Consider the following 26,425-nt stretch of genomic DNA (forward strand, 5'->3'; position numbering starts at 1 on the left):
AAAAAGTGTTAACATAGGTCACATCACTTTACTCTTCTTTTGAAACCGATCCTCGTCATATCGATGTTCTAACACTCTTTTCAAGCACCCTTACCTCTCCACGCAGACTTGTTTGATCCAAACACCTATTCGTGTGACTGCTTTGAATTTCCAACAGGCTTCCACGGAATCAGGATACTGCTGAACTGGCGAACGTACCCCTTTATACAGAATGAGCAGTGATTGAAAATGAGAAATGAGTTTGAAGTTCAACCAATCAGAAAATAACTGAGCGATGGGGTGTTTTGTATCCACCAATATATATATATATATATATATATATATATATATATATATATATATATATATATATATATATATATATATATATATATATATATATATATATATATATACAACGACGAAAGGAGAACAGACTTTTGTAACAACAACAAAAGAAAAAAAAACCTGAAACAATATTTGAAAACCATGAAAGATAAACAGACTGATGTGAATGAAACAGAGAATTATTATATTGCACGACGTTCTGGCTGACCTGAAACTAATGAGAGCCATATATGCAACTTAATTAAGCTCAAGAAAAATATTTTTACCTACATCGAACCCTCTATGACAGAAACAAACACTACGACATCAACAATACTACAATCCAAAACAACAAAAACAGTGGGACTTCACTACGACATCAACACTACAACCACCCACAACAACAAAAACAGTGAGACTTCACTACGACATCAACACTACAACCACCCACAACAACAAAAACAGTGGGACTTCACTACGACATCAACACTACTACTATCCACAACAACAAAAACAGCGGGACTTCACTACATCACCACTACTACTACCCACAACAACAAAAACAGTGGGACTTCACTACGACATCAACACTACTACCACCCACAACAACAAAAATAGTGGGACTTGGTAAAGATTGATGACAGTTGCAGGTAATGATGCAAAGTCCATCATTTGCTTGGTTCAATTAAGGGCCCTTTTCAAGGCCAACCATATATCCTACTAAGCAACTAATTCCTCTCGAAATTGAGACAGTCAGTATGCTACTACTACTAAATAATAATAATAATAATAATAATAATAATAATAATAATAATAATAACAATAATTTCATTAGAATATGCAATTTCATCTTTCTCCTCCCTTTTCTCTTCCTTCAGTGTCTTTCTATGTTCCAGACATTTTGAAGAACAGTCTTTTCTCTTCACACACATAACATGTATCTTTCCTTTTGGGATACGATCTCCTTTTGTGGCGGATCCTTTTCTTTGGGGTTGTGGATATTCTATAGTTCAGGGTTATTTCTTTTGACATATATAAGAGGGATCTTCACTCTCATCTCGAGAGGAGTGGAGTTGACTTTCCTATTAGGTTTCATTCGACGTTGTGTATTTTCGAATCACTTTCTCCACCTGGTAATCTTCTTTCGCTTTCTTTCAATGTTATGGGAATCTTAAGACCAGTATCCTTTCTCTTGACAGACATAACAACATTCTGTAGCTCAATGTAATTCCTTCTCACAGATATAACAGGTATCTTCACTCTTATCTCAGGAAGAGTTATGTTGCCTTTCCTCATAGTTCACATCCGTCGTCGTGTATTTTTGAATCACCATCTATAAGTCTCTCGTCAGACGCATAATATTCTTCGACGATGAAAGGTCTAAGTGGAACTGAACTATAACCCACCCTCTAGTGAGGGAGAATTAGCGTCAAACCAAATTTGAATCGTTCACAGCCATGAAACCATAGTACAACAGAATACAGAAACAAAGCGATGACAATTTTATTATGTGTTACCTAAAATCACCAAAGAAGCTTTGACAGAAGTTCACCCAGGCAATTATGGACAGGAATTTATCAATCATTATGTATTATTACCACTACCATCTGAGTCCAGATCGTCAAAATCAAGTCTGCCAAGGAACGAAGATCGTTCGGTAACTCCCGAGGATCATTGTCAAGCTTGATCCTTCAATAAGGTCACTTTCAGAATATTTAGAAACCATTGCATAACTTACATAGTTGGATTAAAAGAGCCTGCATCAAAATCCTAGCAGAGAACGCGTCTGAATTTATTACGGACTTGTGGAGTTTATGTTGGATGAGTTGTAACGACACTGTCTTTCGATTACTTATGATAATTTGAAATTTCGTATCAAGGTCAAATTTTTTAAACCTGTTGATTTAAAAAGTTTCCAAAATTTAGGACAAAATAGAACAGGTAAAATATTTGAATGAATTTGACACTATCGATGGAAACGCCATCCTGTACATGACTCGCGTTTCACCTTCTTCGGGCAGAAGGCCACACGAGGAAGTCTTATATGTCAATCCCAGCTTCCAGAGAAGTATCATGAAGATTAACAACGACCATGATTAAATGTTTTTAGCATGAGCCATCGTGGTAGCTAGAACTTATTCAGAGAAAGCCGATACACCGGAATGGAAGCAATTATGGCTAGTATTAGAAAAAAGGAGAAATCCAAGCAACACAGAGTTGAATCTCAAGGAGTACCAATCGAATATTTCGACTTACGTTTGTTGTACCTTGGGTATGTAAATATGTTCGAGTTTCCACCGGTCAGCCCTGAAATGTTGACAGAATAAGTCGATGTTAAACAGATTCGGCAGGAATAAGATCTAATGAAATTTAAATTTCTTCCACCGACAAGCTTGTACCATCCCGTGTTACCGTATCTTTTCAACGGAAACTGGTGTTTCCATTTGCCTTACGTGTGCTGAAACGTGTATTCAGTACGTACCACATATGAACAAGAGTTCTTTGATAGGAACTTGGATGAGTGTGAAAATGTTTTATGCTATCAATCGTGGATAATAATTGTTAAAATTATACCATATTTGGAACTCTTCTACCACAGGAAGATATCAAAAGAAAGACGGTTAAAGTTGAGAAATCCTTTCAGGATAAGTCAAGGAATTTTTCATATTGAAGCAGGAAGCGAGCGGCTATTCATTTAACCGCAAATCACAACAAAAAAGGCATATTTAAGCAATCGTTCCATAATTATCCCCGCACCCTTATTACGGTGATTCACAGAGCAAAATATTGAGTGGCTTTGGTTGTCTGTTGTCATTTGAACACATTCAATGGAAACAGCCAATATATTTTGGAGGGACCCCTACCACAGCGTTTGCTTGAGAAGAAATTGTGGATATGAATGGAGGAGACCAAGGAAAGTGTTCGGTTGTGGTGCAAAAATCCACGAATAACAGCATAAATATATAGCATACGTTGAACAAGACATGGTCTCCTGCTCTCTTGCTACTACTGGTTAGGTCCAAATCACAAGACTCATAAATACTCATAAATACATTAAAAAAGAAGATTTGTACTTTACCTTTGGATGTCCGAAAATACATTTTCCACTGTTTTGTCCGGATTCAATAGAAAATTCTGCTTGAGATGTTGCACCGAAGACGACATGAGCAGGACCATAAAATGATTCAATACCAAAACGACTGACAGGTGCTTTATATGAACTTACTCCACAAGATGGTGCTAGTCCTTCAAGTATGGGAGTACATGTCTATCTGTGTTAGTGCCTAATTTATTGTATTTTCCTTTATTGGTAGATTCCTATTGATTTTTCACTTACCACCTGATCAGGATCTTACAGACAAGCCTCTCGTACTACAAGAGTTATTATCGTTGCTGGATTTAACAGACTTGTCACTAACGTATATTGCATCAGTATGGACAATTATTGCAGCCTTCAACTGTTTCACCAGACAAAATGGCCAAACTCACTCATAAAAAGTTCAATAATTTGATGAGGAAAAATAAATTACCAGCTACAAAAATTACGAGAACAGACACTGCCAAACCTATGGAAGAGAAAGAAAAAGCAGCAAGTAAGAAGAGATCCAACTCCATGTGTTCAAGCACACAAGGCATCTTCGAGTCTTATTGCTAAGTCGGTACCCGCATTAGTAATTGGTATGTGTCCGAAGCTGATGTCAATTCATTCTCTATTAGAAATAGAAAAGAAAGTTGTGAAGAAATGAGCGAAAATATAATAGGTCAGAAGTCATAATGTACTCCTATTGTTCGTCGGCCACGTTAAGAGTTGCAATCCAAAATACGCCACGAAGAAAACAGAATCGGAACTTGATTGGCTTAATATATATTTTATCTACTACGGTTCTGCTTATTCTGCTGGCTATGGAGAAGTTCAAAACTTTATTGTGCAGTCAAAGAAACACTCAACAGAGATCCGTTTACACCCAAAACAATGTCAAAAGACGGAGTGAGCTTTCTAAATAGTCTCGAAATAGAATGACTGCCAGTCTCTGTAGTGACAATGGTACAGAATGTCTCAACAAACAATTTATTAAATATTTGAAAAGAAACGACACACTTTGAAAGATAGCATGCAGAACTATTTTTATATCAACATACTCTAAAATGCATCAAAGTGTTACCATTTCTGGCGAAAGCCTTTATTCTATTGCACTAAAGCAGTATAAGATGCACCCCAGAAACGAAGCGGCGATGTTTGATTGAGTGCTGGAAATTTCTTATTTGTTTCTCTTTGGAAAAAGGCACTTTTGACAAAGGATGATTGAATTGTTTCGTATCATAGGACATGTTTGTGAATGTCTGTCTATAAATTGCAACACATGAAAGAAGACGTATTTAAAGCAAGCTTTTACTTACTTTAGATAAAACGAATAACAAAAGAAAGATGACGGCGTGTATGGTGTCGAAAACGTTCTCGATCAGTGAACAGTTAAAGTGGGAAAACATCACATACAAGAAATCAAAGCGTGTTGGAAACGGTATCCTATCCACCCAATGTCGATTTTCGACTGCAATGTCTCAACTCGTCCACAATAAGACGACTCTAAAAAGAAGCACAAATCATGAAGTCATTCAACGTCTAATTCAATAATCCAGACGCTAAAAAAACAAAAACAATATTAACAGTGGATATAGTGGTGAGAATGTGCTTGTGTAGGAAACAACATCAGTCAGACTCTGACCAAAAGCAAAATCAGTCACCCCTTATGACAAATGGAAATTTTAACTTTCACCATCGGTGCTGGACTAGAATCCAAGATCGAAGATCATGTCTTCCAGGGTCAGCTCACCGAACGTGTGTTCACTGACATCGTCAGCAATGCCACCCTCAACAAAGTTTTGATCAAAAAAAAACTTTCCATTTTCAGGACATGATTATTTGTCCTGCCTGACCAAGTGACTGTACACGACGTTAATTCATAATCAGTCAGTCAGTCGTGCCATTCAGCATACCAAACGATGAAGTAGGACACTTGAACAAAACGTTGATGCTACTGGAGATGGATACAGCCTAAGCCAAATAGAAACGTTCTACCCAAATTGCACACATTTTCAGAACGATACAGTCCTCTTTCGGAAGGCGAATGAAACAATATACAAAACCATAGAAGAATGAGTTGCAACAAGCAAGAGAGCCCGGGCGAAAGGGAAATGACTCAAGTAGCAGGAACAGCAGAGAACATCTGAGCAATGGGACAGAGTCCAAAAAAGATTACAGAAAAGAATTGAAGAAGACTGGAGGCAACAGCAGTAGCAGTCACATGAAAGCCCGATCCAGCAAGTGGACATTTTTGACGTGGAGGCAGAACAGGCGAATTTTTGGCACCTCTGTCTCAGAAAAGTTTAACAAGATGTTTCTTTACTGCAGAGTCAGACCCGGGTGATGCAGTTGGCGGATATCAATAAGATAAAGGATCAAGGACAACACCAAATAACCCATTTCAGGGACACTCATATCTCTAGGAACAGATATACTACTCAAATATTGCCAAACTCCATTCTTATGCTTTTGTCTGTCTTTATCTATACTTATATGAATACAAAACGTAAACCTCCTCCACGCTCACATACTCTTGTGTTTCAGATGTTTGATGGTCTATGTGCGAGTGATGGTATGTAAGTGTGTAGTTGTAAGTGTTAGCTCTCATATACTTCTTCATTCCCTTTAGATATTTATGTCTGCATGACTGTGTGACGGTATAGTTGTATAGTTGAGGAATTGTACTCTTCCCGCATTACATATCCTCTTAGTGTCTGATTCGTTGCTTAGTAAGATTGCACGATGGTCTGTATAATGATAATCCATAAGTGTCAGTGACTATTTACCATTCCCTATCGTCCCTTTCTCTGCTTGGTTTGTTTAAAGGGCGAGTTTGGGATGATGACAATGAACGACTGTCTGTTTTAGTCCGCATTCCTCATTGCTTTACCTTTTACTCTACATCCTACCCTTACACATATGTTTGTAGGTGTGGGTGATGGTCTGTAGTTGTGGTTGTTTGTCAGTAACTGTGAGTGTTGTACAAAAGGGTATTAGTCAATACTGACACTCTTAACTTCATATTTCCAACAAGGGTGAAGGGTTAATGTTAAATATTTTGACGTTTTATACATTATCTCTTCCCCACTCCCCAACAATGCTAAATGGATGTTTTCTCGGATTAACTGATCTCTGTGTGAGACCTAAAAGTGCTTTTACGAGCTGTATAAGGCGCTCAAATTTCCTGAACACAGACATCTCACCTCGGACTCGACCAACGCGTGCATGTGACAGAGCTTGCCAATAACATCCTAAGACCCTGACCTTCACCTGGCAAATTCAAGTCAGAATAAACTGCTTTACTGATCAACATTGCATATCAAGTTTGGCACTCGTGCATTATTTCCATACCTTGATAAGTTATGTCGCAGAATAAATAACATATTTTTTCTAATGTGGAATTCAAGCTTGTGTGATTCAATTCAATCAATAACTATCAATATTTTTCCTCACCCTGCAGAAAGTTCGATCCAAATGTATAGATCCTTCGAGAACTAGCTCAGCAGAACCGATAACATTCATGGTAATTTTATCTTGCTATGTTTCGTCCCCTGAGTTCATAATAAATATTACCCCTCTCCCTTCCATAAGTATTCGTGAAAAGAACGAAATTTTGTACCTAACCGTAGTTATAACAACAACAACAACGATAATAATAATAAAACTAATAATAATACAACGATAATAATAATAATACTAATAATACTAATAATAATAATAATAATATCGTTGTCATTATCAACGTCGTAATAATTATTAGTAGCAACAGCAACGACAACTTACGGTTACTCTTGGGCAACGGTGCAGTCAATACGACCCTGCTATGATAGACGCAACAGTGCAGAATAAGCAACATCGAATACAGTGTACCCATCGGACATGCCATCGATGCCATAGCGCTACCTTGAAAGAAAGAGTTCTATTAAGATTTTATCGGTATTTTTATACTAAGTAAAGAATTGCGACACATTCAGACTATAAATTACAATTCGAGTGTGACATTTAACAAACATTTACACTCGTAATATAAAATTTGTCTTTTCTTGTACGCAAAAATGTAATGTTTCATTCCTGATTGACACGTGTATCTGAAAATGTGATTTTCCGTAGCACATGTTGTTCAGCTAGGTACACACAATTTTGTGCGTGAGGTTTGCATCTACGAAAATATATCTTCATAAATTACTGCGCCTTGCTTATGTACGCAGGTAAATAATAATCCAGGTAAGTATGCCTTTGTACTATTGTATATAAGCAAAGCAGAATGCAATGCGAACACATAAACCATTAATGTGATATATACAAATATATCATCACATGTACATCAGTGTACTTTTACTGTATTTTATAATCACCTGTTATATGTATGTTTTATAAAAAAAAATACACGCTCTTGAATTACAAACTTTGTTCAGATAGAGACTCTATTAATCCCAATTGCTGCCTGGATAAAACATTTGTACACTAATAAACGAGATGTTTACGGCTCGTTACCTAAATAGAACAATCAAAAGAAGTTGATGAAATAACTCATTTAAAATAGTTATCAGGCCTATTCCCAAAGCATGCCACTATGAAAGTGGCGTTGATAGCCACCTGTAAAAACACAGTAACTATGAACTCACGTATTTTTTTCCCTGGTTAGGGCAATAATTTATCACCTACACTTATTTCATTTACCTGAGGAAATCTCGTTTCTTCTCCAGTATGTCCGTAAACCAATGAATTTTAAATAATCCATAAAATACCACACACAATATTGTTTGCACATAATTTGACACAATACCAATGATTTATAGACATTTCCGTAATGGTTATATACATAATTGTTAACACAATGACGGGCCACAATAATTAGCACCACGAAAGGAAAATAATAACGATATTAAAAAATGTTGGTTGATAATTACCAAAGACGAGTAATCACACTGTGTGCATTTATAAGGTTTTCCTCAATGTGATTTTTTCCGTCGGTTTAGCAAAACTCCCCAAGTGATATATTATACATGGGGAGTGATATATTATACATATATATGTAAAGATCACGGAGAGACAAATCATATATGTCTGGAACGTGAGAGTACGACACAAAGATGAGAATTCATGCGCCTTACATATAGTCTCCAGAATAGTACTAATTATAATAGTGTGTGTGTGTGTGTGTGCGTGTGTGTAATTTGGATTTTTAGCGTAGCTTAAACAATGTTTCTGTCATATCGCTAGCATGTCTGCAGAGTGGCAGTTTATGGTGATGTTTAGCACGGGGGCATCATGCCGCAGTCATGTAGCATGATGCCCCACCCATTCACATTATTCTGACACCAGGCAGACCAGTCCTAACACTAACCCCTTAATGATGAGCGCGTAGCGAGGCAGCTGTTAGTAACATTTTTATAAGTCTCTGGCATGACTCGGCCGGGAATAATAATAATAATAATAATAACCGAGTTTACGTATTTTATTTTTGAATGTGAAAAGGTTTGAAGAAATCGGATATTTATGAGTTTGGTTTCAGAGTATAAGATGTTGACTATTCGTGGAAAGTATTTCCTTTAAAAGTTTCCCGATATCAAGACCTTTCAAAGATTAAGATATCGCTTTTGAGGGAAATGTATTTGCTTGCGTTTCTTTTATGAATTATAGTTGCATTTCGCTGTCAGAGCAAAATTCTAAAGCTGCTAAAGTAACCTTTTTTTTGGAACAAGGAAATATGTGTTGTCTAGGCGTATCAACGTATTGAAATTTACGAGTATAAATATCATAATGGCGTCGAAAAATGTAATGTAATAAACATATCAAAATTTAAAAGTCCTACATCGATTCGTTATTATACGTATGTATCTTATGCCGACGACCAGAATCAATGCCATTTTCCGTTCTGTGCACCATGCAATTCTTTTTGCAGTGCAACACTTTCACAAAATAGCAAACAATTTAATATCGAAAACATTTCAGACGATAGTACGTGAATAATACATACACACACATATATGTATATCTATATATGTATATATCTGTGTGTGTGTGTGTATGTGTGTGTGCACAAATATACACAAGCACATATATGATATGTTTGTAACGTACCTTGCATCACTGTCGCCAATTTTTAGTTTTTTTTTGTGGTTAAAATAAAAAAACATTGAATGACAATTATCATTTTAAACAGAGAATTTAACAACGATTGATCGCGTATAATGTATATTTTAAGTATTGTTGCGTATCTTCCACATCACAGCTAATAAATAACACGACACCGGCAAATATGGCAGAATGCTGAGAAAAAAAATGTCTGGTAATGAAAATATCTCTAATATAAAATTATATATTTTATAGTGAGATGGTTCTTTTATCGGCGATATCAGTTTTAGAATTAATACTTTCCATTTATGAAAAATATCTTCTCTTATGTATGTTAATCAAATCTGCAATTCTATATTTAAGCCTATTTCAATTTTCTTCTTCTATTTCTGCTCTCTCTCTCTCTCTCTCTCTCTCTCTCTCTCTCTCAACAGCAGAAAGTACAGATCTTAAAAATGTGTCGACAGTAGATCCTCTAGTTTACTGTTTTGCAATCAATGAGGTGTCAACATGAATTTCTTAAAGACGATCTCCAAACTTCAGAAAGTAGACTTAAGTATTAACTTTTTATAATTAGTTTCCTACTTGAATCATGGAAACTATCAGTCACTGAACTTACATGACCTGTTCTTATGTGTCGACCATAGAGTAGTATATACCTCTACGTAAATGATGTTTTTAATACACAAAAAAACAAAACGTGGTTAAATATAATACAGAAATTACGTAGAAATTTTAACTCGCATCACAACCGTGTTTGAAGACTTTGTATAATAATTCGAGCTTCGATTAGTTTTAACTGCAAACCAAAATTAGGCGATAACCGAAATCTGGATGTAGCGACTCCTACTGAGATGAACTAAACTCTTGCCAACAGTATCGATTCGGGAATGAAATGTTTTTATTATTTTGCCAGAATACATAATTTGAAGCCTAATATGTACACAATAAATTTGTAAAACATCGCTATCCCAAAATTATGTATAAATTTAGGAAATGTTTTCGATCGATGTTGTAATTCAGCGGTTAGTCTCATTGGCACAGAATGGAGGAGACAAGCCATGTAAATCGACGGTTTTCACTTTAAAAATATAAGATAAAAAGTAATAGATTTCTCTATATCCACTCAAAGGACACGTGTATCATCCATGTACTTTCTGTATCCATTCTTATATTTAAATTTAAGCTGATGCTATTCAGTTATAAAATGGAACTTTTACGCTTGTTTCACATTGTTGCTATCCTTTCTGCAAATGTATTGCAATAAATTTAGAGTATGCGCATTTGTTTATCGCTCTTCATTTTAAGGATTTCTTCTATGTTTGTGATTACTTGTTTGATTATGGGAAGTCGGTCTTGGGGAAATAGTCCTCAGACCGAAATAATTAGCCAATTACTAGGAGCAAACGTCACGGAGTAAAGTGTTAGTGAGTTTCCATGATTCTATGGTTTACTTTTGGTGAATTCAGGATAGAGCCGCATGAGTGTTCCTGAGTTCAGTAGTCCCTTTTAAAATCTAGTTGTGTAAATTGATGATATGACTCCAGGTGCAGTGTTTATGATTGGAGACTGGTAAATTATACAATAGAATAAACAAGGGACTGTTCCGCCGTTGGCAGGCGCCGTTCATTGTTGCCATGGTGGTAAAATTTGTGCAAAGTTACAGACGAAATGTGGCTTAAAACCATGTTTTGACTGGCCTAAGGTGGCGTAGTAAATATAGTTCCCTGTATTAGGTGGTTGAGTTGTATTGCTTTACGGAGTAAAATGCTGACGGTACGTTACGGAAAGTTAATGAAGAGAAACCATGCAGTTGTCCGGTTGATAGACAATTGGGAAGTTGTGAGATATGTGGTCTTGTATTAATTAGAGTAAAATTATTTATAGAATGGACACGTTGGACTTTCCAGTTTACAACAGTAGTTGCAAGGGAGTCTTTGGAATTAGGGGAAACTTGATTCGCGCCAGGGGTTTGACATCGCTCGGTCAAGTAACCCCTTTCCTTGTTACAATACTACTATTGTGGCAATATATTTAAACAATGAAAAGAAAAGCCCCAATAGATATTCTCACATAAGCAACTCTTAACTGCACGAAATTTAAAAATAGTAAGGTGAGTTTTAAAAAAATCAGTTAAAGATGAAATTTAACTCAACCGCTATGGAATCCCCTTCGTGTCTGTATAAATAAATACTTTAGCCCTGGTGGAATCCCCCTCATGTCAGTGTGAATAAATAATTTAACTTCAGCTGACATTCAAAGTATTACCAATACATGAAAGAATATTTTAGAGAAAGGCCAAAATAATGTACAAGGTTTTAACAAAATCTGCAACCACTTACCTAAATACCTTTTTCCAGGAAAGAGAATTTACTGGTACCCCAAATCTAAGATCATTAAAAGGGCACAATTTCAAAGTACCCAAGCCAAAAAAGGAGCTATTCAAAAATAGCTTTCAATTTTCAGGTGCGCTTGTTTGGAATAACATTCCACATGGTATAAATTCAGCTCGAAGCATCTCTTCCTTTCACAATAGGTGTATTAGATGGATGAAATCATTTTTTGTTTTGTTAAATGGTGTAGTTATTAAAGAACGAGTTACACCACCCACCTCATGTGCTTCCTTTTCATTTCTGCATTAATGTAGCATTCATGTGAATAGTTGTTTATATGCTGTTTTTTTTTTTCTTGCGCGCGCGCCTGTGTATTTTTGTGTGTTTGTTAGAGAGAGAGAGAGAGAGAGAGAGAGGGAAGGAGGGAGGGAGAGAGAGAGAAAACTTATTATTATTAGCTTGAATTTTATATGTACATCATATAGGGCCTCAAGGTAGATTAGTTTCTCATTTGTAACTAACTGAGTCACTCTCTGAAAATAAAGTTTTTATTATTATTATTATTATTAACTCTGGCGGAATCCCTCTCATGCCAGTGGGGATGAATACTTTTAACTCTGGTGGAATCCCCTTTGTGCCAATGTTAATAAATACTTTTTTTTAAAAACTCTGATGGAATCCCCCTCGTGTTAATGTTTATAAATAATTTAACCCTGGTAGAATTCCCCTCGTGTTAATGTGAATAAAGACTTTAACCCTGGTAGAATCCACTTCGTGTAAGCGTGAATAACTGCTTTTGACATGTGTAATTTATTTTCGTGTCAAACTAAGGTTAATGATATTTACCACAGAAAACCACTTAACTGAGCTCTCTGGATAAAAAGACAAGAAAGACGTCATATTATGATTATATTCGAATAACTAACAAAGCACAACAAGTGTATTGTTCGTCACCGCTTACGCAATTGCCAACCTTTGAACATAAAGACAACTAATCGTTGTTTAATCTGAGATAATCTACTTACTTTATTGTTAACTTTCTGTTCGATTTTTTGACATACAGTTACTGCATTGCTACTTAAATAAGAAGTTGGATTTTATTAATTGCAAATTTTACGTTCTGTAGTTCAAATGATTCAGTCCAACCCCTACACACACACCCAGCCAGTTTTCCGTTTCCCTTAAGGAACGAATCGTTCTCTTGTTTGGACAACTGCCGATCTTTTCTTATAGCGTCATATGGTACGATTCTATAATTTCTTTATTTCTTTATCTGACATTCTAAAATTTATTAAATAGCTACTTTTTGAAGATTGGGGTGGGCTCGACGGACATACTGTGCAGTCTAGTTATTTTATTTACATTATTCCTACAAAACAATATCTTCCTTAGGAAGAAGCAAGAGACATTGACATTTCAATGTAAGCACTCCTCGCCTCATTTGAAATTAAAATTCCTTGTATAATGGATTTTCCCCTCATTGGATATTCTTTCACAGAAAGAGAGAGATTTTTTTTCTACGTAACGAGTGTTATTTTTTTGTCATCCAAACCAGAAATGTTTCTTCACGCCATTCACTAAGCATTCTGGTTGGAATGCTGAGAAAAAGGTTGAGAAAATGAATATTCTAACTTTTCCCTTTCATACGCACACAATCACATGCACATACATTCAGGTATCCCTATTCAGCTTCCATGACCTGAGACAAGATTCTTCTGTATTAAGGATACTCATTTTGTATGTATGTATGTATGTATGTATGTATGTATGTATGTATGTATATATGTATGCATAAACTTAATTCCTACTTAAAAGTGACTAAATGTAGTAGTTTTTATTCTTTAATAATACTGACATAATATTTAAATTCACATATACAGCATGTCAGCACACATATGAAGGTGCTATGAATGTCAGAACATTACGAACAAGCGTCAATTCTTTCATTCACTATGTAAGTTATAGTCCGCAAGGTCTGTTGTATCGTTGTCAGTACACACAAACAGGGAAATATATTTATCTTAAAAAATTATTTTAGAACATTAAAAATGTAGATAGAGGTATACACACTTAATGAAATACATGCAGTATTACTTGCATATGATGTTACATAGAATATTGATTTCAATTTAATATCTGAAATATTTAACATTCGATACAACCGTGCAGTTCTTCATGACTAATGTCTTTAGATAATGTGGAGCATTATTTTAATACAAAACTCCATTACAGAGATTAAGCTGTAAGGCATCAGTTATGCCTAACGTTTGTGTAACATCAAATAAATGCTTGAAGTGTAAATATACTGTTTAAATGTGCTTTCGGGCAGTAGCAAATATGTCTGTATGTCTGCCTGCCAGCCTGCATGTATGTATGGAATCATGCATGTTTTATTCACGAGCAATCGTTGTACCAGACTTAGCCTTGACTTTAGCGTGTGCGTGTGCGTGTGTGTGTGTGTGTGTGTGTTATTTGGATTTTGAACGTAGCTTTAATAATGTTTTAGCCATATCGTTACGATGTCTGCAGTGTGACAGTTTATAGTGATGTCTATCACTGGGGCATCATGCAACAGGCATGTAGCATGATAACCCACACAGTCACATAATCCTGACACCAGGCCAACCAGTCCTAACACTAACCTCTTAATGCTGAGCGCCAAGCGAGGCAGCTGTTAGTACCATTTTTGTAAGTCTTTGGTATGACTCGGCTGGGTTCGAACCCGCGTCCTCCCGCATGACTTTGGCGTGTCTAACATTGCAAAATTCAATAAAATCAAATGTAATTTAATAATGTTTATTCATAATGCATAACTGATTTAACATTCATGTTCATATTTACAATTAGTATTACAATATTTCTTTTTAGATGCGGTAATTTGCATATATATATATATATATATATATATATATATATATATATATATATATATATATATATATATATATATATCCAAATTTTACATACGTATTTAATAATTATTATTTTCATGTAATATTTCTCGTTTGTATTCGATATATTTTTTTCTACAAAAGTTTAATTAAAATTCAGTTTTCTTCACTATTATCCAATAATTCCCGTTCATTTTCCATATTTGACATCAATGTTTACCATTAAGGTACAATAGGACATGTCATTCATAGGTGTTGATGTGCGCCGTGGTTAATCTTATGTTACCTGCGTGGTAAATATTACTTAGTGGGTAATTTAACAGAAAATAACAGTTTCCAGAAGCTATGTGCATATGTGGTAATAATCTGTCGACATCCCCAGGGTCAAGTAATAAATCTGCCGATTACAAATGGAATCCTTGGCGGAAATAGACCCTGTTATCACAGTTTGCTGGGGGGGGGGGTGGTGTTAAAATACCGACAAAGGCCAGGTGTTTAGGTGTCCGTGCCCTACTAAAATGACCTGACTGAGCTAGAAAATTGTGTTCTGGTCACTGTGACTGAATTGATCTGTTAATGTATAACAAATTTACTGTCATACATATACACACAAATGTATTGAGAGGGTTACGAGGTGATTTTCTTTATTGGTGTTGTTCTACTATCAATAATTGGCGGTTTAGGCCGAGATTTAATAAGACCAATTAAGGATACTCTCAAGTTTAGACCGAGATTTAATAAGACCAATTAAGATTGCTCTCGACCGCATGTCTGGAATCTAGCAATAGGATTTTATACAATTCTAATTTCAACCAATAAGATTGCATGATTCTATTTTTTATAGTTGAGTTTAAACTTATTACTTTGAACTTGCGGCTGTTGATATTGGCCAATCAGTATACGGTAAAGAACTCTTCTGTGGCATCCTGACCTATGTTTTTTCTTATTTTCTTGCGTGCGTGCGTGCGTGCGTGCGTACGTACGTACGTACGTACGTACGTACATACATACATACATACATACTTACATACATGCGAGTATGGATCGTCAAAAATCCTCACTTTTGTCGGTATCTTAAAAATTACAAAATGTTATATTTTTTAAAAATTGTCAGAAATTTAGATTAGTGAACAACTGTGATATATATTCAGCGGTTAGGTAGTTGCACACTACATAGATAGGCGAGCAGGTAGGCAAGTAGCTAGTTGTTGTGGGGTTTAACGTCATTTTTCAGCACACGATAGGCTATACATGGCGGCCAGTATTAATGGTGAAGGAAAAACCCGGGAAACCCCCAGAAAGAACCACCGACCCAAGAGAAGCTACTGACAAGCTTTCTCACATACCCGCATTGGCCGAATCCGAGACTCGAACCCACGCAGACAGAGGTGAGATGGCAGTGATCCGTAACGGAGAGCGCTTTAGACCACTCGGCCACTCGGGGACCCGGCAAGTAGCTAGACAAAATTGGGGAGTATATAGTGATTGAAAGGTCAGCAGTTACGTAGCACCTATAATTAATAGAAATGTTCTTCCTAGCAGAAGCGTGCGGTAAATAATGTTGATATTGCAGTTTTGAGTATTGTTTTTCATCAAACGTAAAATGTATGAATGAGGGTGAACAAAGAAGGCTAGATTGCTCACGGCGCTTTCGTAACATTATTTGAGGAAATTGAACTGTTCGGTCTTCCTCCCTCCTATCGATTGTTCATTATTTAAAACCCCGAGCCTCTCCCTTTCATATCCTCCAATTATTTTTGTGTGAAAATACAAGTTTAGTACCAACCTATCCTTTTATCATTTTTTTTTCCAAACACCATTAGTCTGCTTACCACACAATAAAATCTTTTTAACAAAAGCCCCTGGCCAGTCGTCCTCCTATCAGCCATCATTTTTAAGAAGTACACTAGACCACCAACCCAAACAATTAAAATCACTAGGCCACTAACCCTTAAAATTAAAAACTAAAACACCAGGCAGCCACAATCTACAATTAAAGAAAAAAACTCGGCAAGCACCATTTAATGAAAAAATAACAAACACTAGGTCACCAACCCTCAAAATTTAAGAAAAAAAACACGTAGACAATCAGTCCTCAAAACTTACAAAACAAAAAATAACCCCCTGGTCTACTCACCCTTTCTATACACCTTTTCTTTATTCAAAACACTACCAGGCCATCAACACTCACAGTCTGAAACGAAACACTAGGATACCAACGCCGAATATCTTTAACAAGCCAAATCTAGAAACCTTCATTTTTTCCCCTGAGAACACATGGTCACCCATCCGAATATGTACCAATTTGTCCAAAAGCCCTAGGCTGCCAGCACTCAAAAATTAAATTTTAAAAAAGTCCACTAAGCCGCCAACCATCAAATTTTAAAGAAGAAAAAAAAACTACTAAGCTACCAACACTGAATTAAAAAATCGGTGAGCACTTAAAATTAATCTCTCTCTCTCTCTCTCTCTCTCTCTCTCTCTCTCTCTCTCCACGGCTATATTTGTAGACTAATAATACAATCATTCTGACTGTACAGCCTACTTAAATGAGGTTGACATTGTAAAACTAAAACCTACTGATGAAAGTAAAGCCTACGTCAAGGTCAAGGGCGTGTAATGTCGGCTTTTTTATTTCTCGTGTACATAAATGACCTATTGAATGAGCTAGTAATGACTAATTGCGGGATAACAGTGAATCAGATGAACATACCTGGCATGCTTTTGGCAGATGACACTACTCTACTAAGCTCTACGCTGAATGGATTGCAAATACTCGTGAATACAGCTTATCAGTATGCACAGAAGTGGAAATTGAAATATAACTCTAACAAGAGTAATTGGATGATATTTAGTATAAAAAAAAGGAAGTGTACTCATCAAATGGAATTACTCTGGGATCACAGAATATTCCTAGAGCAAAAAAAGTGAAATATGCAGGAGTTACCTTTTCGCAATCAATGAAAACTAATGATCGTATAGTCTATTCCTACGATAAAGCTAAACGTGTAACAAACTCACTATACTCAATTGGACTAAATGCAAATGGAATGAATCCTATAGTCTCTGTGAAAGTCTGGGAAAGAGTTATATTGCCATCTGCTTTGTATGGCTCAGAACTCTGGTTTAATATGTCATATCAGGGCATTGAATCAATGGAGAAAATACAACGATATTTCGCCCGGAGAGTACAAGGTTTCCCTCAAAGATCGCCTATTGGATCTACGACATCATGCTTGGGGATGATATCAATGGAAGCTCGCATAGATAAGCAAAACCTCGTATTCCTTGGTCGCATGTGTAGAACATCAGCAAAGTTAACTGCTAAAAAGGTTTTCCTCTGGGCTGTTGGAAATTTGATTTTTGACCCCCAACATAGCTACAACTCTTTTATATATGAGGTAAATACTGTACTAAAAAAGTATGATTTAGAAGACTATCTCAACGACTTTATTTTCACTGGAAAATTTCCAGACAAAATAACATGGAAAAAGTTAATTGGGACAAGAATACAGATATTTGAGGAGAGAAAACATGAAATGAGTATCAGAAATCCATCAGAGGGATTTGGTAGATTTTTAAAAATTAATCCAGGACTAAAAATGCATCATCTATGGAAAATAGCTTACACTGACTCAAGCAGAAAAATGGAATATGGGACATTAATTCGTATTGGAGGAATGCAAGCAAGACCTGGACTGTGTCCCCTATGTGGCAAAATGAGTCATGACCGTATTTTGCACATTTCGATGAATTGTGCCTTAACCTCAGACGACAGAAACCACTTGATGGAAAGTCTATTTTCGTATATGCCTCCAGTGATTTACCGTGATTTATGTGATCAGATCGATGATGTTATACTGATTATACTACTTGGTGGTTTAAATGATATATCAGAACGTTTAGAATTCTAGGCATGGATAAATATGATCAGACTATCTACCAAGTATTTCATTAAGATAAAGGATATTATATATTCGATTTAATAGAGAACTCACTCAAAATATAAGGAAAGAAATACTTGTACTGGATTGCAAAGCGATTAGGAAACTATTTTTGTTGTGAGGATACATTTTCAAATGTTCTATCGTATATATATCTCTATCTAGATTAGTAATGATTTTAATTTATTTATTCGTTTGCTATTGGAAATAATTCAATAATTAACGAATCCACTATTTTTGTGATTCTATGTATTTAAATGCATTTCTTTTTTGTCTTAAAATCTTCAGAAAATGGAGGAATAAAAGAATATCATATCTCTCTCTCTCTCTCTCTCTCTCTCTCTCTCTCTCTCTCTCTCTCCACGGCTATATTTGTGGACTAATAATACAATCATTCTGACTGTACAGTCTACTTAAATGAGGTTGACATTGTAAAACTAAAACCTACTGATGAAAGTAAAGCCTACGTATTTGAAGTGTTCATTTCCAATTAGTAGCTTTATCTAGTCAAAATTGCTGGAGGATACATGGGCACCTGTATGGTGTTACTTTTCTCTGGTCTTAAACTAAGTAAAAGCAAGAGCGAAAACCAACATCTTGTCTAGAAATTTAACAAATAATTTATTTCACTAGAATACAAAGTGAAAATTGAATAAGACCTTAAAGTATTGTAAATTAAGTCCCAAACAGTCCTAAACGTTCTATCACAAGTCCAAATGTATTAAGTTTCCCAGTGGTGTTCCAATTAAATTCCAATATTGAATGTGTTGATGTGTCTGTAGTCTCGAGTGTGATAATGTGATAAAGGCCTGGAGAATGGTGATATGCTAACAGTCTTTTAATGTATAACATTAATACGATCCAAAATGTCTTTGTCTTAATTCACTATAACTCCAAATTAAGTTTTAGTCCAAGAATATTATTGCGCACATTGTAACTCAAGCGAATAATAATTGAAATAAATGAATCCGGCCAATCCAAAACTGAACACAACAATAAGACTGATTCTGCTTCAACTTGATCTAGGTCGCAATTACCATTTTCTGAAAATACTCTGTCAATTAATATGAAATTTCCATTCTGGAAGTTTCTAAAGTTAGAATCAAGACTGTACCTTTAACTTATATAGAAGTAAACATGCTTACTTTTAATAAAGATCTGAATATTTAGTCCACAATGATAGAGAAATATTAGCTATGTATTTTGCTATAAAAATGATATCATTGGTCAGTACACTATTAACTTGATTTTGCACAAGGTAAAGCACAAAATACAGATGTACATTAAATATATATATATATATATATATATATATATATATATATATATATATATATATATATATATATATATATATATATATATATATATATATATATTGAAAAGCCAAGAAATACTACAATTTGAATATAAATATAAATAGCACCACTCAGAGGAAAACTTTTTCAAATAGACTGAAAGATCATAAAATTCTATAGAAAAGGTTCAGATTTTGTTTACAAGAGTATGACATTATTTATTTATTTTTGAGGATTGTGGGTCTAGTGTTTTGTAAATAATGCGGACTAGTGGTTTATTGAATTTTATAAAATTTTAGTGTTGATATCTTAGTGGGATTTCAGTTTTGTTTTTGTTTTTGTTTATTTATAAACTCGTAATGGTTCGTGGGCTAGTGTTTTTTTTTATTAAAAAAACTGAATGTTGTATTTCAACATTGACGAAGATAGTGGATAGGACGGTGGGTGGCCTAACGTTCCTTAAGAAAACATTGATGGTAAGTGTCTTGGTGGTTTTCTTTGTTTTGTTGTTCCTTTTAATTTTGATTATTCATGGTTTAGTGCCATTTGAACAAATTAGGTTGATTGAAACGTGGGCGAATGATGGTTATTATTATTATTATTATTATTTACTCTTTTCTTAATTTTTGAACGATTTGAAACCCTTCCTAGCTAAAGAGAACAGGGGAGTGTCGGTAGAAACCTTAAAACTATTTTTACTGTTGCATACAGACGATTTAACTGTCTTTGCTGACACTGCTCACCAGTTACAAAACATGCTCAGTAGGCTGCATATATATTGTCTAAAGTGGAAATTAAAAGTGAATATAGAAACAACAAAAGTGATTGTATATCGCAGAAATGCTATCCTAGAAGTTATGAAAAGTGGCACTATGGCCATACAGAAGTAAAGATTGAACCAAATTATAAGTATTTAGGATGCCTATTTTCTTTAAAATAAGTAATCTTGGTATATGTGTCAGAAAACGCAGTCTTTGCAGGCGCTGAAGGTTATGCATATTTTGAAGAAAAGTCTTTGAACATTTGGCAGATTACCCGTAACTGGATTGCTTCGTCTGTCTGACGCGAAGATAGCTCCAATCCTTAATTATGGGGAAGAAGTTTGGGAGTTTTACGATGCCAAAGATACTGAAAAAATTCATTTGTCATTTTGTAAATATATTTTTGGTACATCTAAGTCTATTCCAAATGCATTCGTATATAACAAAATAGGAATAATTAGTATGCAGTGTATAAGATATATAAGTATTTTTAAATATTGGCTAAGAATTATAAAAATGCCGGAAGACAGATATCCTAAACAATGCTACAATTTACAGTTCATATGGGCGGGGGGGGGGGGGGGCGGGGAGAATTGTGATTGCTGGGCTAGCAATGTAGCAATGTTAAAAAGTTTCTTTTTACATTTGGATTTGGCAATGTTTGGTGTATTCAGGGTATAAATGATGAAAATGCATTTCCGACATTGTTCAGCCAGAGATGTAAAGATATTTTTAGGCAAAATTTGCAGGAGGAGATTAAGTCGATGGAAAGACTGCGTTTCTATATGTCATTGGAAGTAGAATTCACTTGTTAAAGATACCTAGAAGTTTTGGGAGATAACAATAATAATTGTGCTCATAGTGGAGTACTTGCCAATCAGAGGTAACACTGGAAGATATGAAAGTATTTGCTATGAGGAAAGATTGTGTCAAATTTGTAACCTAAACATTGAAAACGAATTTCATTGTATTACTGCTTCTCCGCTGTATGGAGAAATACGAAGAAAATATTTCCTCACCAATGTATATAAAAATCCAACTTTAGATAAATGTAGGTCTTTTACACAAAATGATACTGGTAAAATTCTGATGACGAATTTAGCAATATTTACTATAAAAGCCTTAAAGATTAGAGAAACCGTTTTCTCACCCATGCAACAGAGAAATCTAGCTGTTTTGCTAACCTTATTTTTCTTATCTCAGTCTAGTCATCTCAGACCAGTCGTCTCAATCAAGGTATCCACGCGTTCAGAACTACTTTTAAAAAAAAGAAAAGTTCGTTGTTATCTGCTGTGCCTGACCATAGGAGTCTGACGTTTTATTAATAAGTACGACAAAATCTCTGACAACATGAAATCACCTTATCGGTATTATTTATTTCGTGTTGTCAGAGATTTGGTCGTACTTTATTGATAAAACGCCAGGCTCCTGTGACCTGACGTAGTTGTTTTAAAGACAAACAACAAATATATAACAAAAAAACATAGTAACTTAAGGTCAATCCATCTTTGAGAACACACGAAAACATTTCTCGAGAGACACACACACACGCACACGGTGTCGAGCTATTTGATATTTGTTTTGCAAGTTAGTTTCACACAGCATGGTCAGTTTTATCCTATATGCATGCATAACTCAGTACATTTTCAACTCAGAGTCATTAAGTGTAGCTTAAAGCGTCCTAACCAGTTTTAAATACTTTGTTTTAAACAAATTATGTAATGTTAGCTACATTTAATGATTCTGACCTGAAAAATTACTGTGATACATATAGGATAAAATTCTCAGTGCTGTGTGGAATGAACTATGACAGAAAACACTGATCCATGCACATAGACTAGGCTTATACACTTCATCGACTCGTGGAGAGGCAAATGATATAACCCCTTGAGTGGAATTTCCTTGACTTGGTCCGAAATCCCACCAAAGATTATATTAATCAAGGGACACTGAGGCTATACACATTACCGGCCACAAAAGTCTCAGCTCTCTCAACAACTACAGAAAACATAGTTACAGCCATAAATGTGTTATGTCAAACATGCTTTCTTCTAATTTTGTTAAGAATCTCCATGGTGCCCAGCTGAATCAAAAACATACCTACAATCTTAAATGACAAATAATGCACTTACCAGCCAGAAGGAATCATTTTTCCGTCCACACATTAATCCATATGCAAATTAGACTGTAGCACTTGACATATTTCCAGGACAGAAAAATAAATTTTCAAAGAATCCGTGAACTTGAAATTTCACCACATGGTTATCCGCTAGGGTCCTTATTTGGAGGGTCTTTCATACACGGGTGGGGTGGAGTGGGGTGATTTTACAATCAATATTAATTATAACACAAGTATGTCACAAATAGTTTATCCTCCTCCAAAGAAAAGGAGAGTTATATGCGATAGTGACACAGATCTCTAATTAACCATGAATAATCTAATGCAAAAGGTTACATTTCGTTACAGCTTGTACTAAGTATAACTACAGTAGAGATGTGTATCGTTTCATTATTTACAATACAACTTTTCAAAATTGGAACTGATGAAAATGAAACATATTCTTGTAATAAATATTAATTATTTATTGTTAATTTCATATAACATCCATATATTAAATGTGATAATACCTCATTACTATGAGACGTTTTATGTTAGTTTTCTTTGCTCACGCGTATAAACTGTATACTTCGGATGCAACGGTGACACCACATCCCTCATTAACATATCTGTATTGATGAGCCGCATGTAAACATTTAGACGTGAACTATATTGCACTAGTGAAGAGTTCTTTTAACTTTAAAGGAAAATGTTGGGGTTTGGACCGAGACAAGGAAATCCCAGTCGCAGGATTATATTATATATCTCCCCACTCGGCAAGCATCGTGGGGAGATAAATAATGTTGTTGTTGTTGTTGTTGTTAGTAGTAGTAGTAGTAGTACTAGTAGTGTGAGTAATAGTAGTAGTGGTAGTTCTACTAGTAGTAGTAGCAGCAGTTAAGGATTGGTGCTCAAGGATTTAATACTAGTGTTGCTATGATAAAAACAAAACTTTTTATCGCGCGTAGGCGGATGATGGCCTAGAAATTTAAAAGAAATAAGAGGATTGCAAGGCAGTTGGTTTAGGGTTTAAAGAAACAAATTTAAAAATTATAGGAGAGTGGGTGGCCCAGTACAAGAACTGTATCCACTACTCATACTTTATGATAATGTGTATCAGTCAACATTTACAAATTCTATAATATATATATAAGCGCGGTGACTCTAAAAGCTGCAATAAAATTAAACTAATCTAATAATAACTCGCTTTTCGCATAAAATCAACCCATACATACATCCATGCATGCATGCGTCAAAACTTACACACAAGCTTGCATACATACAAACAAATAATGCATTTTATTGCAAACAAATATAAAAAGGTCTATAGTTTAATTTATCACATCGCACAAAGGGACTAATTTCTAGAATGTCTCAGAAAGATAAATTGACGAATAATAAGAGAGACACAGACGGCGAGACAGATATAAAGTAATTCAGAAAGATAAATTGACGAATAGTAAGAGACACAGACGGGGAGACAGATATAAAGTAATTCAGAAGATAAATTGACGAATAATAAGAGAGACACAGACGGGGAGACAGACGGGGAGATAGATATAAAGTAATTCAGAAGAGCAGAATGGACGAAATAAAGAAAGACAGGAAGAACGCATAATAATGAAAAGGAAAAAAATGAAAATACCCCAAAAATATGAGAAGCAAATGAAAGAAGGGCGAAGAATAATGAAAGAGAGAATGTTATTAAATGGCACGTACCTTGATCCTTTTCATATGAAAGGGAATAAATCCAAAGTTTTCAAGTTGAGAATTGTTCTAATATCCTGAGCAGAAGATGCACGTGTAAAAGCGCTACTTAGATAATGGCTGATATAGAGGCCTTTTCAAAAGCTGACAGAATCCGATACTGCTCACAGATCCAAGATAATGATTTATGCCAGTTTATAGGCGTTACAAACGATTTACAGTCTGCTGATCTTACATTTCCTTTATCAAAAAGTAGGCGTTGAGAGTAACATGGAGGTTGAAAAGTTTGCTTTCCTTTTGAAACGTTTTTAACTCAATTAATTAGAAACATATTTCAGTTAATAAAAAAAAAACACCAGGGTAAAATCCATCAATAAAATTAAAATGAATGTTAAGGAACACAGCCACAAAGCAAGGTTCATTAATATAATACTAATAATAATCATAAAATGTCTCGTTTACTGTATAAATGCTTTATACTGATGTTTAGCAAATGACTGATAGGAATATATGAAAAAGCAGAATAAGCTATTAATGTCAAGTTATGATTGATCTTTGGCACCGCATGTGAAACGACCTTAATGTAGGACCATATAATCAATGCGTATTCAAAGGTAACTGTTCCTTTTCCTGCCAATGTAGTTATGCATTTACAACATTCTTTCAACAGGAATTCAAGTCGGTAGGCTACCACTCCTCTGTTTCTTCAAAAAAGCATTAACATTGTCATATATACTCTTTTATAGAAGTGCCCAGCATACACGGGTTTGGGGATTCGCATTGGGACGACCTTATTAGGATGGTAAGTCCAGAGAGAAAGCCGGATTACAGACTGTCGATTAATGAGAGTTTCACTGTACATACATTTCTTGTTAATTCTCATTTACGCCTGTGATAATCACTTATTAATAAAGCCGTTTATGTCTGATACTCAATCACGATTTTCTAAAGTTACTTAATGAGAATACGGTGAACATATGATAAATTAGCCAAACGGTCAATATTCATCGACGACTGTTTCGTATCGGACATACTACCAGTATTTAGGTATTTAATCATATGTCCTGATGTATTTCTGACAGTAACCTTTTATCCTGTAGAAAAATAATGTATTTTCCATAATAGGTGGCAAAAATATATTCATTCATCCATTCATTCATAATCTTCATTTCCGATTGTTGATGTAACATCCATCCATTCATCAGAACAAGGATATATAATGAAGGTATGATCCGTTGAAGGTATACTCTTCCAATAGCACGCGACATGCAAGGAATGTTACCACCTGTCATCTTAGCGACCACAGCCATCTCTCTCTCTCTCTCTCTCTCTCTCTCTCACACACACACACACACACACACATCAGACAACTAAATACAATGCAATATTTCAAGATGCGGAAACTATTAGTAGTTATATAGGCCGATTAGGGATCAATGGGATTTACCATTGAAAAAAGCTATAATCTTTTTAGGATCATAACGGGAAGTTAACATGGATAAGGTCACAGTACCAGACACTGGGAAGAATGGCAAGTGGAATCGGGTCAAAATTAATACTTCCATTTTAGTACCCACGAATGTAGTTCTAGTCTATTTTTAGAACATTTTTCCCTCTCTCATTTTGGCGGTGATAGAAGAGTTTTATTTATACTTTTTTGGTAGGGATTGAAAGGTAATTGTTTATTCTTGAGAATATGAGCTCAGGATGTTGTTGTCTGTGTGTATTTCGGCGACAGTGCACAGTGAGTAATAAGGCCATGGTGATGATCCGGAAGTGAAATCTGTGTTCTGTTTACATGCTGCTTTGTTGACAGTCCAGCATCTCAAAAAAGAGCAGATCAACCTTTGACGAGAACTTAACCGTGAAGTCATCTTTGAAGGTATTTTAGATTAACATATGATTTGTATTGATTGCCACACAGTGG

At 35.2% G+C, this 26,425-nt stretch overlaps 1 protein-coding gene across 5 annotated transcripts in view; it reads right to left on the minus strand.

The window, feature by feature from the left end:
* The window catches only part of LOC149797028 (uncharacterized), a 42,131-nt gene extending 17,335 nt beyond the window's left edge, over positions 1-24,796 (minus strand). The window contains exons 1-3 of one of the 5 annotated variants that reach the window (XM_089961688.1): positions 24,511-24,796; positions 21,878-21,947; positions 7,172-7,291 (exon numbers count right to left, since the gene is read on the minus strand). In XM_089961688.1, the coding sequence (XP_089817814.1) occupies positions 7,172-7,283 (112 nt within the window). In that variant the 5' untranslated portion in view covers positions 7,284-7,291; positions 21,878-21,947; positions 24,511-24,796. Of the gene's footprint in view, positions 1-94; positions 261-7,171; positions 7,292-8,068; positions 8,192-8,298; positions 8,374-21,877; positions 21,951-24,510 lie in introns of those variants that run through there. The other 4 variants (XM_089961687.1, XM_089961689.1, XM_089961686.1 and 1 more) reach the window with 4 other exon arrangements.
* Positions 24,797-26,425: the final 1,629 nt, after the last annotated feature.

Source organism: Sinohyriopsis cumingii, chromosome 6, assembly GCF_028554795.1.
Source record: "Sinohyriopsis cumingii isolate HCF-2022 chromosome 6, ASM2855479v2, whole genome shotgun sequence".
In the NCBI taxonomy this organism is placed as follows: Eukaryota; Metazoa; Mollusca; class Bivalvia; order Unionida; family Unionidae; genus Sinohyriopsis; species Sinohyriopsis cumingii.